This window comes from Halyomorpha halys, unplaced genomic scaffold (genome assembly GCF_000696795.3).
Source record: "Halyomorpha halys isolate HHAL.00 unplaced genomic scaffold, Hhal_1.1 Scaffold187.1, whole genome shotgun sequence".
NCBI lineage: Eukaryota > Metazoa > Arthropoda > Insecta > Hemiptera > Pentatomidae > Halyomorpha > Halyomorpha halys.
The window spans coordinates 95,704-113,451 of NW_027113649.1; the positions used below are offsets into that span (position 1 = coordinate 95,704).

Consider the following 17,748-nt stretch of genomic DNA (forward strand, 5'->3'; position numbering starts at 1 on the left):
TATATATAAATAAAAATTGGTTATATACCATTTTTCAAAATTTCAGTGAAAAACGTATGATTTTTAACAAGTTACGTTTTTTTTTTTTATGATGGCCATATCATTTTTACAGATGCTGGCAAAAAAGTCAGCGATGTGTGAATGTCTGCGCAAAATATTACTGGACGAGCATATGTTAAAAATGCATACAAATACGTACAAACATTAGAAAAGATAATTAATAAAGTACCTTTAACAATAATTCCTCGCAAAAATATGTGTGGAATCTTACCCTGGCCCAGGCCAAAACTCTAGAAGACAACCAGTTAGGAATCCCTCCTCTGGATTGAAATGGCTTAGGTCCAACGGTGTTTTCTACCTGTACTCAAAATCATTGTAATACTGATAATTTATTACTATTAAATATAAATTTCTGATAACTTAAGCGTATTGTTGTCTTATGATATACTCATTACTGACCTTAATATAATCCGGTCTTTTTATTAAAATTTGTATATATTTATTATTTATCGAAATTTTTAACTGTATAATATAAATATAAAATGTAACCATTGGTAGAGCTCTAAATTGGGCCGCCCGTAGCTCAGTGGCTTAAGACACAGTCTTACCTATTTTTTATGTCGAATTGAGGGTCCCACAAAATGAAAAACTATAACCCCCAACCATGGTTAGGCAGTATAGGACTCCGATAATAGGAGTCTTCGCCGAAAAAAAAATCTAATAACATTTCTAGTGTAGAAGGTCTCGAGACCAACTTCTTTTCAGACGCCTAGGAGGATTATCAGATATTGTAGGTAAAGCAAGGTTAGAAACAATTGATTTGGATGATTAGGGAGTTCATCATGGAAGGATTGATATCTGATTCTGGCCAAATCAGGTATATAATGGACATTAAGGTCCTTATGGATGATTATTATTTGGGTCAAAGTAAGAAAAATTGAGGATTTTACGAAGAATTCATGATTGTAAGGATCGGACACAAGAGGAATTCGATGGTTTAGTGGAGCTACAAAGCTCAACTCCATACCTCCAAATAGGCCGTCTTATGATTTATAAATTCGGATTATAATATTCAAGTCTGTGACATCACGATTACACCAAATAGTAACGTAAATACAATTAAAGTTACGTAATTTTTCTTCTTAAATTTTATTTTAATATGGCTTAAAAACAAAAATTAAAAGCTGTACCATTAATATGGCTTAGCCCCACTTAATAAGAAACATCAGAAATTACAATCTGAGGTTAAATTTTAATAATTAATACGATTATGCTTTATATTCAATGAATTGTGGTTACCCAGACAACAAAGTTAACCCTGTGGTATATTGGATTTAAGATCATTAGAGGGCTGATAAAGCAGTGTAACGATTGGGTATCCATTAACAATGAATATATGGTGGCAACTGGATGAGGCGGAGAGGTATTCTATAATCCCATCGGCGGTGATTGTCGCTCCTAATTATCGTGTGTGGGCAGTAAAGTACAGGGAGCGTGCCCCGGGCCTCGATTAATGAGTATTAATTGGCCGCCAATGGCTTTAGCTCGCTCATTATTACTGCCAGGAAATAAGAATATCGATCGGTAATTAACTAATAAACCGGCCGTTCAAACCCTATTCTGTTTTTTTGGGCGGGGTGGAAAGTTAAAAATTAATTAAAAAGGGGGCCCCTAGCTGAGCGACTCTCACGCAACTTTTATCTTAATTATAGTTAAAGTATTCAGGAGGGCACCCCAGTCCTTACTACCCTCCAATTGTTTTAATTAGGAATATTACTAATGAAATGCTATGGCGCATGCTAAACTATTTAGGAAGGTAATAGCGGCACTTGTGCTCTCCGGGTTCACTGAAGTAACGGAACTGAATTTATATTAATTCTGCTTATAGATTAATTAACTCCCAGTGCTTTCCACTAATGAATAGATGCTTTCTTGTGCTGTAACCTTAAGATTTAAAACAAATTTTCCTTATTCTATTAATTTTATTTTTATAAAAGTAATAATCGGAAGTTCAATGTTAAGTAGAGAATATATATGTGTATGTATATATAATTAAACATAGTTTTCATACATTTTCTATTATTTGTTAATCAGTCCTAATTAGAAGTATCATTTATATAAATATTGTTCAAGATATGGTACAATATATAGCGACTCAAGGTATAATTATTACTTGGAGAAGTTTGTCGGGGGGGTGCGGTCAACAACATAAATAAACAAAACTATATTTATTTATTTTATGCCGACGTTTCGACCTGAGTTTCAGGTCTTCATCAGGGATAGTGGCGTGTAAAGGGGACGGGAAGATGCTAATAGGGGTAATAATTATTACGTTCATTATATCTAAAGTCATTTATTGTTTTTTTTTAATTATAAAAATCTTGAAATACAGTTTTGAAAAATGTCTGAAGTATCATAAAATCAAGAATAATAGCGGTCTATTTCGAACTTGTAAAAATTTTTGTTATTTGAAAAGCTAGGAATGATTTAATAGAGCTGACCCAAGATACACGGATCTTATATTATATTAATATATTAAAGTTTTTAAATTTGTTACACATATTGTTCTACACCAGTAGTTTAGGGATTCCAATTATATTGCCTGTACTTGCAGAAATTGGTCCATTCAGATTTCTGTAGAAGCAGTCTAGTGGTGTTACTCCGAAGTTGGGGCTATTGAGTAAACCACATGAAACTACTGGCCATGCTTCAACATTGGAACTTGCGGTGGTGTTGTAGTTGTAATAATAAAGGCCTTACTGAATGTTGTTGCTGATTAACCTCTAAAAAATGATTCAACGTTTAAGATTATACGAAGAATTCAATTCACATTATGCCAGTACAAAGTTGTCTAATAAAGCTGCTTTAACGTTATTCTCTATTTGTTGATTCTTTTATTTTGTTAATTTATAATTTTTTTATTTTTTTTTTATGATGAGCGCCCATTATTCTTATTTTTGTTCACAATGGCCTTTGTCTAATTGAATCAAGTTCAATCCAAAGACGGGATCATGATTGCATCATCCATAATTGATATAATTATCAAACAAATGAAATTTATTTAGTCGAGGTGTGTGTGTGAATCCAATTCAAATCACTTGAAAACCAAGCGATGAGGATCCAAGGTGGCTTGGAGTTAACCGACAGAAGTGGTTCGGACATGTAAGCCGTCTCGAAGGTAGTATAAGTATAATAGCTCAAGATCCAGGTGGGAAGAGTCAGTTACTTCAGCCCAATTTTCGATTACATAAATGAAAATTATGTAGTTACTAGTCAAAATTGATAAATCTGCCAAGTATAGTTAGGGTGAATAAAAAATGGCGACTGTTTTAAAACGTTTAAATTTTTTTTTTTCTTTGTGAGCTCCGTACCTTTAGAACTACCTACGACAGTAACTTCTAAAGTAAACCTTATTGAATATCATTTAAAGAAGCATAAATGAGCCCAAGAGAAGAAAAAAGGCAGTTGTTTCCCCCCAGTTTTTATTACTTTAATGAAAAATATGTATAACTAAAAGTCAAAATTGATGAGTCTTCCTACTATAGGTAGGGGGAAAAAATGGCTGCTGTTTCAAAACGTTACGAAAAATTAATTTTCATTCGGACCTACACATCTTCCAAACCACCAACAATAGAAAATTTAAGAGAGGATCATTTAAAGTAGAGTAAGTTTGCTAAAACATAAGTCCTAAGATAGCTATTTACGTTCAATATTTCCCACAATGTACTTTTTTAAAAAGCAACATTTCATATAAAATGTACTAAAAAAAAAGTAGTGGGTGAATTTATTTTAGTTAATATATATCCCAGGATATATTAAACGTGCAGATATATATTAAAACTCAAATTACAGACAATTTAATGTGCTATGAAATAGAATTCATTTTCGAATGCTTCATTATATTATATGATAGAATTTTCTAACATTGATACTAGCCCATTTTTTCTTTATCACTATGGGCAAATACTCCGAATATACTATAAGTTATATAATTTAATCTTGAAAATATCTGTTTTAGGGATACGAAGGATCTTTACTGAAAGTAACCAGCAAGAACGGAAAAACAGCTTCGGTGAGTCTCTAACAGTATTTATTATGAGTGTCGTAGATTTAATTTGCTAATTATTACATTAAAATTAACAATATTAATTAAAGCTGAATAATTAATGATAACGCTAAGAAGATATCATTGATCATCCGTCATGCTGAATGTCGTGTATTCAGTGATGGATGAGGAACCACAGCCTTGGTTCCATGGGTCCATTTTGTAGAAATACTAAGTATTGTATTTCCGGATATACTAGAAGATATTTTTTAACTATTTATTTTCATTGATGAGAAATTCATTTCTATTCCTAAAAAAAAAAATTAAAAAACTGTAATAAATAAAGAAATGTTGATGTCAAGCATCGATTTCTATAAATTGTTGATTTATAGTTTTTATATGGCAGAGGAAGGAGAATTACAATTATTTTTTGTATTTCAAATTATTTTTGCAAATCCTCTTTGATGACACTATTAAATGAATTAGCATTTTTAATCACTTGAATAAACCTGTTTTAGTTATTAATTGTATTTTTTATATATATAATTGACTTGTAATGTTTCAGCCTGTAGGCTTTGTGACGTTCAACACTCGAGCAGGAGCAGAAGCAGCGAAGCAGGATCTACAGGTGGGTATGCCAGGCCTCTAAGTAGAGTATTGGCCAAATCTCTGGGATATAGCAAGTACTGGTACCGGGTTTAGGTCAAACCTTGTGACTGAACCGTGGTAGTATATACCAGGGTTCATTCACTAATTCAAATTTTATGGTACCCAGTGCATTGAATTAAACTCTTCGTTTTTATTCTGTCGATAAATTGTCCCATTTCGAGTGAAATATCATAGATAGATTGAAATTAATTAATAATTGTTCAAATCCATAGCATATGTTAAATTTGAAGCTGATCTGACTTTTAGTTATAAATTATTACCAAGAGTCTATAATTATTTATATGTATGGTAATCAATGCGAACTAATTACTTTTCTTTTTTTTAAATATTTTTCGCATGTTTCCTACTTAATATTTAATATTGATAGTCGATTTTAATATAAATTTAATTAAACTTTTTAGAATAAGGCATCGTTTTCATATTTAGAAATATAATTATAGTTCATGAGTTTCGACTAGAAAAACTATCACGAGAACAGATATCTAGTTTATGTGGTGAGCTTTGTGCTTGAAATACATTAAAAGATACATACATTTTAAAAATATTAAGGGGATATTATCTAAACATACTGGATGTTTAGGGAGAGCAAGGAGAAATGTTTTGTTAGTTGTAGAGGAGATATAGGTATTGGTTGGAACTACTTCTCACTAAGGCGTGGCTTGAAATTTTAGTTCATGGCTGTTTTATTTTTGACATAATAACAATTATAAATATATTATTATAGAAGTCAGTCACGTGATTAATGTATAAAATAAAGCAAGATAAATCATATATTGAAAAAAAAGTTATATTTATTATTTAGAATCTTTAGGGTGTCTGGATTAAATATATTTGAAAAAAAAAATACCACCAAATACAACGTATTTCACTTTCCTCTTCTGAGTATTAATCCTAAAGGTCTAATTGCTGGATTTTACTTTTTTCCGAGTTCCTTGTTTTATTAAGGAAGGCTTTCTGGTCATATTCTTACCCTCTTGTTTTTTTTCTGATTTTAAGAGGTTATTGTTCTGTGATTTGTAAAATGGAAAACAGATACCATTCATGAACATTCAATTACTGGATAAATTAATTGGTAAGCTTTTTAGCAGTTAGTTAAGTTTGGTACCTTTACTATCTTTTTGGTAAGTGTTTTACCTATTGATAACAATTATTAGAGAAAATGTTTCATGGAAAATTCCAATCCATTTGTGAAAGAGTGAAAATGACAACAGTTTTCAAACACGTGTCTCATGGTCATTTCTGCGTAAATTTAAGGTGAATTAAATATGTTGATAGTAAGATAAATCAAAACTGGACCAAAGGCTTACCAATTGAACGTTTTAAGTAAAAGAATAAAATTGATCTAATGATTATAGTTGTCCTTTGGAATTTTTATTTCCTCGTAAAATCGCTCTGACATTCTAAACAACATGGTTCAACAAATGTGATACGCAATACTGAATTTAATCAAAGTTCTAAAAGAGGTTATATAATCTATTAGTTAACTCTTACTGAAGTAAATGGCCTACGAACGAAAACAATTAGACGAATTTTTAATTAACATAGCAGTCATATCAAACATTCTCCGTTGAATGTATAAGACTGTCAGAGTGGATTTCCTTTGGAAGCTATTGCTCAAATAAGAACGGTTGCGACGATCTTGACGGTTGTTTAGAGATCGGATCAGTTTGAGTAGGCTTTAATTATTTAGTATCATTAGTATTAGTAATATATATATATATATACACACATCATTGTCGTATAATTTCAAATAATGAAGATGGTCAGAGTTGCGGTCAAAAGAGAAAAAAATATAGTTAAAAACTTTTTTTAGTTGTTAACTATTTTTTTTTAAACAAATATTTTTTGTTTCTCTTTTGACCGCAACTCTGACCATCTTTAATTATTTAACTTTCAAAGTTTGTAAAAAACGCATATAATTTCTTGGGTATTGTTTATATATTTTATCATTGCACCATTCGGGTACATGCTTGTATATTTCAAAAGTTAACAATAAGTATATGCGCAGATTACGATACCAAATAACATTGGCCCCTTAAACCGAACATGCCCCAGCCACCGCACCCCTCGCCTGATTACCATACTAATATACACAAATTGTACGCCACTTACAAAAATTACGCTCCTCAATCGCCTTGAATATTCATGTAACCTAATTGTATTAGTTAGGAATGTTATTCGAATACACTTGTGTTCTTGAAACTCCACTAACTGAGCAATATACTAATTGTAGCTGTGGGTAGTTAGGTCTTGCACAAGTTTAGTTAGGGTCAGATCAGCTTCTAACTTCCAATTACCACTGCACCTCTAGTTTAACCTTTTGTACATTGTTAAGATGCTCTGAAGACACTATGTCTCCAGCGGTCCTCCTCTATTAGCTTAGATCTACGGACTGTCTATTCAATGACTGTCTTTATTAAAAAACTTTAGTCATTAAGAGTTTTAGAATTCGAAAGAGATAAATAGCTATTGTATAAAGCATTAGCTTCATTTATAGCTTTTTGCAAAGCACATAGACCATGATATATGTGAGCTCTGTGCCCTTTAGTATAGCACAGGGCTTAGTAATCGTATGAAAATTTAACATTTGACTGCTAACCTCCAAGTTCCCGACATCCGAATATTAGTACAGTAATTTTAAGTGATCTTCTTGTGTTTAGAATTTTATATATATTTTTTTATCATTGCTAAGGCACTTCATAAAATACGGGCAAGGAAATCTTTTAGCTCAAGGCATTATAGTATTTATTTATTAATACCCAAAATAAGTATTTTTTAAAAATAAATCTTCTGTTTATTGATTTCAAATACCTATTTTTGCATCAGTTTACTGATCTATATTGATAATGTAATAACGGTTATAGCATATAGCATTATCATAGTTAAAATTTTTAATAATAATAATGTTTATTCTTTCTGGGGCAAGCCCCTTAAGAATAATAACACAAACAATAAAAATTCATCTTTAGTGCCTGAGAGTAGAAACAAATTTTTTTAAAAAATCTAAAAATGCTAAAAAAAAAAAATAAATAAATAATAACTCAAAATATAACTTCCCATAGTTATAATTTAAAAAAAAAATAACAAAAAAGGGCAAAATATGTTAACTTATTATGATTACATAACTTAACATTGTAATCACATTCTTAATCATTTTTTCTTCTGAAGTTGTATAATTAATTTTATAGTGGTTCTTTGTGACTTACTATTTATAATACTCTGATTGGTCTCATATCAAGTCAATGTTACCAACAGTTTTGAAATATTGTCTTTTAGAGACAATTTGTTTTGTTTTTTTTGTTTTTTTAAATAACTGATTTTTTTTATGTAACAGATATTGTTTAGTCCAATTTGTGGTATCACCTTAATAAACCGAACAATACAACATACAAACATGTTTCTGTTCGGCAATTGTTTGTGAATTCATGTTAATTATATCAATAATTATTTTAATTTGTAATTTAATACATTATTAGGTTTTCGAAAGTAGATAAGATATATAAATAAGTTCTGAACAACTTGGTAGATAATATCCATACAATAAAAATAAATTGAGAGCAGATGTTGGGGGAACTTGGAGGTTGGCCGGCGCTCACTGTAATCCTGACACACGAGCTTGCATTAATTTGTACTTACCCTCAGTTCACCTTGGCACCAAGTTAGCTGGCCCGACTTGTACCACTTCTCTATGTAGTTGTCACACCTTTCTCTATCTATCAACAAACTAAACAATAATTTTTGAAGGTGATGTAGGGCTGTGTGACTAGCCGACCTAAGGCTAGGGATCACCAAACGACCCATCACCAAGCACGCCCTCAAGCAATCACTTTCCAAACGCTCGAACTTCTCCGATCACCATCAATCATCGTTTTCATTCAACGTTTTTCATTCGCCTTTAGTTTTTGAAACTCCATTTTTATTTTATTATTATTATTATTTATTTTTTTTTTGTGCATGCTACCTACTTACCGTATCAGTTTTAAAAAGACATTTTTCTCACCTCGGTATTACCCCCGCTTCTTTTTAGTTTATTTTCTTCATCTATATATTTCTTTTTATCGGTAATTTCATTCAACTCATCATATTTTATTTGTTTTAATTCTCAGTCCATTTCTGAATTCGCAAAGATCGGTTTCATTTTATAATTTTATTTAAAAATTTTGTATCAATAAGTTGTCGAAATTCAAAGGACTTTTTGTTTTTGTTTATGATGAGTCTTGTTTGAGAACCCTTGACACATTGTGTATTACTTTGTAAAAATAATTATTTGGAATTATTTCATGTTTTGGAATTATTGACCGCCCGAAAACTTCCTGTAACCGAAAAAACAAAACAAGAATAATTGTTTTGATGAGACAAATGCAAATTGCAAGCAGTGAATATTTAACTTTTTTTAAAATTCGAAATGAACTTTTTTTCAATCTCTAATTTTAAAACAGAAAAACGTGGCTCGGGCAATAGAAGAAATAACAACTCTCTTCTCTTTTGAGTAATAGGCAGTAGCAGATAAGATAAACAGATGTTTTCAAGGCAAGACGTTCTAATGCGGCCGTTGTTGCATTTATGTACCTCACTCCACCACCATTGATTTCGTATTATTTTAAAAATAAATTAATTTTTAGTTATTCCTCCTATAGTATCAATGGTTTTTACCTTAACAATATTTTTATTTAGTCCTCTGCTTGGCTAAAACAATGCGCTTATACAACCCCTGAATAAATTTCTATCAAAGAAAAAAAAAACAAGCAAGTATCAATTACCAGCATATTTGAAATCGGAATCGAGAGATGTTGTGTGGTCAGAAATTCACATATATATTTCAAAGGCTCGGTCGTATTTTTTCAGAATGTTAATGTCGGTTTAGAATCGCTTCCCTTTTATTTCATGTCGTTGGTTGTTATGATGAGGCAAGATATATTCGAATGAATTCCCTCAATGAATACCTGAGAACTGAATCTGTAAGTTTCTGCTTATAAGTAATTGTTACTCCCCTTGTACAATTGCTTCATTAAAAATTATTTAGTCCTTATTAATTTGATATAGTCGTTTTAGTAGTCCTTTGATATTTCACAACTGATGCATCCAAAACCTTTTGTTGAAATTTTTTTTTCTTTACATCTTCATCAATACATCCGTTCATAACAGGGTCCAGTTAAATGAGTTTTAATTTCACCGGTTTCACATTCAGTAGCTCAAATCTTCCATATTTTTTTTCACTGACAAGGAGCGGCTACGTAAGGAAGTGGTCCAATGCGGTTCGGGGAGATGGCAGAATTTTTTTTTTTTCATTTTTAAAAAGAAAAATTTTGTTTTTTTCATTTTTGCTTGTGCTCCACTGAGCTTTGAGGGGATTTTTGTTTGACTTGGGGCAATGTGATTGCAGCAGGGGGTCCGTTTCGACCCGGATATGCCGCAGACGATCAGGCTGGAGTTCGCGAAAAGCAACACCAAGGTCAGCAAGCCCAAGCAGCCCTCAGCAAGTCTCACCAACTCACACCCGACTCTCATGCACCCACTCACTGGACGTAAGTAACCACCATCTCGGCTATTCCTCTCAGGCCAATCATCTTCCTCTTCATACATAAGCCTTTTACACTCTGTACATATATACAATTCTTTGTAACAACACCAGAAGCAAGTCTTTAACTTTTTCTGTTTCCTTGCATCACACCTTTTCTGTTGCTTATAACATTTTGATAAGCTATTTATAATATTCTACTATATGTTAGGTTCTTTTTTTTTTTTTTTTCATTTTTTGAAAACAGTTTTTGTTTATATGACATTTTTCATCATGAGGATATAGCCAGAAATAATAACGATAATAGTGATTGGGAGTACGGTAAATAGATAAATATACACAGTATTGTATCTTAAATATTCCATGTTTACCGTCGTTCTTGTAAAATAATGTTAAAGAATAATATACTGTTATATAAGAAATGATAAGAATAAATATAGTATAATTACACGAAGGGCTATGATTAAAACATAAATTGAATACATAAATATAAAAAATATTAAAATTTAAACTTGAAAAAAAATTTAATTTTTATATCATTTATTATATTTTAGTTTTTTAACTATTTTACTAACACCAAAATATTGACTACCCTAAAATGTAAACATCTATTATTGTATTTTATTTCTAACATGTCCCCAGCCATCATCTTGGTTTAAAATTTTTGAACATTGGATTCTTGTTCATTTTAGTTAAAATTAACATTATTTCATTAATTTTTATGTACTATTGTATTTCTAAGAGATCATATACTGCTTTTAAGCTTCAATTTAATTTTCTTAAAATGTCAACATTTCAGACTTCCGTCTATTCTTAAAACCATCTTTCAGTAATAAGTTATTATATTCTTGTCGTAGTTATCATTTATCCATCTCCTTATTGTGACTTTTTTTTTATTTTATTCATTGTTTTTACTCTTGTTCATTTTATACTAATCATTAATTTGACTGTGAAATGAGAATTATTAATACAATATGACAGTGAATACAAAGAACAATTACAATTTTAATAAAACGGAAAAAGTTTCAGGGGGTAGTTGGATAAATGATAATTATGACAAGAACAATATAACTAATAGTGTGACTTATAATTACATGAAGGTCTTGAGAATGGATTTTCAAAATTTTGACCTTTTTTAAGAAAATGAAGTTTGAAGGCTGTATTTGATTCTATTATAAATAAAATACTACATCAACCTAATAGTTACAAATAACAAATTATATTAAATTGGATAATTGTTTCTCCTACATTGACTTTTCTATTTGGTCATTCATATAACCGATATTGAACTATTCCATTTTTATTTAAGGATACATTGAGGTTTAATTTTCTTTTTAAGTTAAGAGATGAAATAAACAATCTTCTTAATTATTGATACCCACAACGAATGTTGTATATATGTTGAACCTGTATAAACAATCTGATGGTACAAATTCTGTTTTCATTTCTTAAACAATATTTTAAGTGTATGACAAGCTAATATTCTTTAAGGATATGTGGATTATTTCTGTTTCTTAAAATAACAAAGGCTTTGCTTCAAACAATATCATATACACTAACTAGTCATAGTAGCCTGGGGGGAAAAGCCCTGAGGAATTTTACATGAACACAAGGCTACTCACACCAGCCTGCACTTCTTGTTCACATCTTTCCTCATCTTTATCATCACAAGGATTTAGTTGCCTCCTTTTATAGTTATGTTTCTTAATTTCCATCTCATCTATATAAATAATAAGTGGTTTAAGGTTTTCTGTTTTGGTCAGACTGGCAGTGGTTCTTAAAAGGTTTTTATTATCACACAGCCTTGGCAAAGGGCTATGTATTTATTTTGGGAAAAATGTTCTAATAGCTTAATAATAGTTTTTTACACATACTTACAGTATTTTTGTTTCCAATTATACATTTAAATTTATACTTTCATGTTTTAATACAATAAGTTAGCTATGTTTCTGAATGTAACAAGGCCTCTAGAGATGCCTGCTCGTATCTGGTCTCTAGTTTATATATAAACTTATCTTAGAGATATTACAAAATTTAAGATGTTGAACAATAATAGAAACTGTTAAAGTTTATTTTTTCTTGTCTTTATATGTTATTAATGTGGTCAATAATGACATATTTTTCCTTTCTGTATTTATTGTACTTACTTTAATTTATCACACACACACGTGGCATTATGATTTTATGCTTCATGAAAACCCCTTTCATTATTAATAATTTTTTTTCATTTTTGTTATTGATATTAATTTTCATAATAAGATCTATCAACCCGGCAGGAGTGCCCTACTTTTTGGTCCCCTAAGGTGTCCCAAGTGTATTAATTTCATGGTAGATGATTTGTACTATTTTGATTTATAATTGGATATGATTATGACAAAAATCTTTATGATGCAATTTGAAATTGAAATTGTAAATTGTAGCTCTTCCATCAGGGGCTGAAGAATCCAAATTTCATAAAAGATCTAAGATCTTCTTGCATCTGCTCATGTGTTAAAAAAATAAATACAGGAAGTGTCTAGGTGAGCAAAATGTAAAGAGAAATGCTTATTCTTACCCTTGCAAGGAGACCAGAGCAAAACTGAATTGAGTATAGGTGGGAACATAAAAGAGGGAATAACTGGAGCGGCAATAACTTGATCAAAGGGTTAACGGGAGGTAAATAAAACAGATGGAATACTAGGAAAATATAGATGTTTATTTCCCAGTATGAGCAAAATGCTCAGAGCTACACCACTCCTGGGTTAATTTCACAACTATGTTGTTTGTGCCCGAACTACTAGACTATTCCATGTCATAAAAAGAATTTTTCTGTTTCATTACATTCACTATAATTTTTGTATTGTTAATTGGATTTAGCACCTTTATGTTTTTATATATATTTTTTTATTACTCCCTGCCTGGTAATTTTTGACATATAGGATGAGGGGGTCATCTTCAGGTATTTACGGTAATTTATTCTAACCATGGTGGAAGGGTCAAGTAATCATTCTGTGGGACCGCCATGAAATAAAAGTCAATCCCTCAAGCCCTGATTCGAATCAGTGCTGCTGTAGTTCTGAGGTCAACTTCCATAGCTACAAATAGCCTTGAATTAACACCTTTATGTGTGCCATCTAAGGCACAGTATATCATTTTACATGTTACCAGCCTATTCTAGTTAGAGACTGAAGACCAAGTTCCATATTACATGTTTTCCAAAAAATTAGAGTTGATACCCATGGGCCTGAATTAATCCTGCGCTGCATCTGAATGTAGCATGCCAGGAAGTTGCCTGTATATGATCGACCACTATCACCACTTGAGTTTTTATTTTAGTATTTTATTATTGAAAAGTAAAATGTTTTATTATTAAAAGTTTTTTTTATGGTTCTTAAGAAGATATTTTTTTAATTTTTATATTTATATTATAAAGAGTCTTGCCTTTTTTTATTTATTCTATTTTTGTACAAAGTTATTAGTAGTCGGTGCTAAAAAATTAACGTTACTGTAATGATTAATTGTTTTGTTCTTCCACTTCCAGTCAACCAAAATATATTATCTGCACAGCAATTAAAATGTTAGCTACTACAAAAAGATGTAGATGTGAGTAGGTAAGTTATAAAAAATGTGATCCAAAAAGTTATTTTGTTTTAAAATGTAGCATCTTCAATTTACAAAGTTTTAAATTTTTTTTTTTATTTTTTATTTTAGAATTAGTGAGTCTTGATGCTTATTAATCTAGTGTTAGTGTTCCTTCTAAAGCCGACAGTTTAAACTATCTGATGTTTGATCAACTTGATTAGTATTAAGACTATAAATAAAATCAACCATCATTGTTTCAATTAATTTATTTATCTTTTGAACTTAGTATCAGTTATGCTGAAATGGACCTATTTTGGTAAGGAAGAAATCAGAATAGATGATTTTAATTTTTTTTTTTTAATGTGAAAATATTAGTTTATATAAATATTTTAAAACAATATTTTAGATATCTCATTTCCATACTTATAAAATATATGTAAGCAATCAATAATTTACCAATTGGTTCAAACCATAAGTACACAAAGGTTTAGTACTGTTCTATACTTATTTTTATATATGTATATCAGCTGTTATTAAAGAAATAAATCTACTTTTAATGTATGACTTACTGTATAGAATTATTATATTTATATTTTATTTAGTTTTTGTTATTTATGATTCTTTGTGTATATATTATTCACTCTTTTATGATTACTATTAAGCTTATGAAAATCCCTCAAGAAACAGTACAAAGTAGAGAGAGTATTTTTATCGCCAAATATCTTTGGCACTAAATATTTTTCATTATACAATATTTATATGAATATAACTTGGGTGCAGAAACTTCTGAAATTTCATTTGAAATTGTAAATCATCATTAGGCCTAACAGCTAGATTAAAAAAACAATACCCACCTTTTTCCCAGTATGTTTACTTTTTTAATTACATTAATTTTTATCTCTTTTTAATATACTTTCATAAATTTCAGTTCATTACATTTTTATTTCCTTAATTTTACCTAAGAAGGTCTTTTATATTTATAGTTATATTTTTCAAAAATATCCAATTAATAGTTCTAGTTATTTATTTATTTTGACATAGAAAATTAGTAATTTTGTTATAAAAGTTGATATACATATATAATTCATATTTATGACTAATTAATGTTGTCATCTTAATTTATATATATATTCCTTGACAAAATACAGAATAAAAATTTTCACTTTCTCTTACTTCAATATATATCTGTATTATATTGAATTGATATACATATATAATTCATATTTATGACTAATTAATGTTGTCATCTTAATTTATATATATATTCATTGACAAAATATAGAATAAAAATTTTCACTTTCTCTTACTTAAATAACTTTCTGTATTATATTGAAGTGAGAATATTAAAAATTTATTATTACTAACAAATATGTGCTGTTTTGTGATCTGAGATATTTATGCATAACTGTTGCAGACTTGGGTGGGCCTTTCTTCACCGGTGGACCTGAGCTATGGCCTCACCCCCTAGCTTATGCTGCAGAACTACCAGGAACTGCTCTTCAACACGCCACACTGGTCCATCCAGCCCTTCACCCCCAGGTCCCAGTACGTTCCTATCTTTGACTATCTGGAGACAAGCAGGAGAGTGTGGCCGACGCCCCATACCACCATGTAATGTCGATACAGACAACTAGAGAGAGAGAGAGAGAGAGACACCGACATGCACCCAAGAGTTTCTGTTTTGGTTCCCCTGTATAGAATCCCTGCTTTACCAATCCTAAAAATTTTTATTATCAAGCTACATAGCGAAACTTCGTTTTTGTTTTTTAATGTTTGATCTTTTTTTTTTTTTATCCAGTCTTGTAGACTGACAGTTAGCTTGCTTATTCCACTCCTATCCTGACACTGTATGAATGCACATTGCTTCAAAGTATATAAGAGACATTTAACTGCATGTAATGCACCCAGAAATCGTCCTTTTTCTATCAGCCATCTTTATTATAGATTATGTTATTGAATGCAACCCTTCCCTTCTTGATTTTTTTAATAATTTTTACTTTGATTTTTTTATGATTCTATTCAAATTTAAAATGAGTACCTTCTATCAGAGACACTGGGCTCTTTTTTCATACATCTTTTGTACATAAATCTCATTTTGTTTCTAAGATAATTTTAGTTATTAGTGACGCTTTCATTTCTTCTTTGAAGTGATTCTTTTACACTAACTTAGCCAAAATCATATTGATTATTTTTTTATTTTCTCAAGTTTATTATTATTATTTCAAGTTTAGATATTGATGAAATAAAAATTTTGAAAAATCAATTTGTATTTATATTATTTATGCTCCGTGATATTATTTTAGTTTGGAAAACTTTGAGTATAGTTTGTTTAGGATAAAAACATTATTTTTAAATGGGAGCTATCGCATTCTATATTCCACTAGCAAAAATAAATAAATAAATAATAATCTACTCATACAAAATGCTCAAATTCAGGAATATAAAAAATATTTCCATAAAATGAAAAATCAAGGCAAAATTAATTGTTTTATATTGTCTTGACATAGGCCTTAGCAATATATTCAAAAATATCTCCTGTGTAGATCAATGGCTTTCAATTAGGTTTCCGAATTCCCAAACAAATCTACTCTTGAAACCAGAAAATCTTTTTTAAAAACAATCAAAATAATTAAAAGTCGTGAAAAACCATTATCATTCCACATTTAAACACTTTCTTTGGTTTGAAGTGATAACAATCTAAATATTATCAATAATCAGACCTATATTATGTTGAAAACAATTTTTTTTTTTAAAACGAATATAAAACAGTTTTTTTTTTTTCAGTTTATTACTTGGTAATTTCATAGTTATAAACAAAATGATAATTAAAAAATTCTGATAATTTTCTATGCTCGATAAAATATGTTATTTTTGTTAAGAAGTATAATTTTCTAATGCTTCTCATTGGAATATTGTACTTTTGAAATTCTGTTTCGCTATGTATTACCTCCAAATTAATCTATCCCTAAATTTTCATTGCACTCACTCAATTCATTTTGCATTAGTATTCTTTTATTTTCTTTATTATTTTTTTTTTTGGTTCTTTAATTCCACTATGCTCTGTAGTATCACTTTGCACTTGTTCACAACTCCTTTTACCCAGGTAATATTCACAGTACATGTTACCAATCACATTCATCATACTTTCACCAATCACACAAAACTAATACTATGAAAAATTGTTCAAAAATTAGGTTGACTCTAGAAATATTAGTTACTAATTCGCTGAAGTGAAACAGCATGTTGCTTTTGCTTCATAAAAAGTAAAATAAAACATACTCAAGTACTTATATCAGATGAGAACAAACATCCTTTAAAAAGAAATGGTTATATGCTCTTAAATCTGTACATATGTATGTATTTACATTACATCAGCTAACTTCGTTCCTTCGAGTTCGTGAAACAGTGCAACTCTGAAAAATCTAATTCCCACTTAGCTTGCTTGTCTCCTGTATTTTTTCTCATTTTAATGTTATATGTTGTTTTCTGTTTGCCTGTACCCTGATAAAAGGGGCTGTATTGTCAATCTGAATTATGCATGTTCTGAACAATCCATGAATACAAATGGATAATTTTATTGAATAAGTTGTGAAAGCTATATGTTATAGGCTTTTAAAACGTCTGAAATAGAATATCTTGGTCAGGTTACTGCTGAACATTGGTGACTAAAACAGAAAAAAAAACCCTGTTAAGTCATTCATCTCTTTTCTTTGTGAAGTATAAGTAAATATAGTTATTCAGAAACTTATAAATAAACTAATTACCAAAATATGGAAATATTCTGATGACACAAATTGTACATAATTCTGTCTGACAGTGCAGTTATCAATGTTTTTCAGTGATCTCTATAATACAGTAAAACTTCGATTAATCATTAGTTATGAATAATCAGAATATATAACCATATTAACCAATAGAATGTGCCTTTAATTGTAAACACATACACACACAAATA

General features: G+C 29.9%; 1 protein-coding gene across 5 annotated transcripts in view; it reads left to right on the top strand.

Moving 5' to 3' along the window:
• Positions 1-17,748, top strand: part of cpo (couch potato) — a 41,776-nt gene that overhangs the window by 879 nt on the left and 23,149 nt on the right. For all 5 annotated transcript variants that reach the window (XM_067051049.1, XM_067051048.1, XM_024360811.2 and 2 more), the window contains exons 2-5: positions 4,019-4,072; positions 4,611-4,673; positions 10,098-10,239; positions 15,208-15,338. In XM_067051049.1, the coding sequence (XP_066907150.1) occupies positions 4,019-4,072; positions 4,611-4,673; positions 10,098-10,239; positions 15,208-15,338 (390 nt within the window). The remainder of the gene's footprint in view (positions 1-4,018; positions 4,073-4,610; positions 4,674-10,097; positions 10,240-15,207; positions 15,339-17,748) is intronic.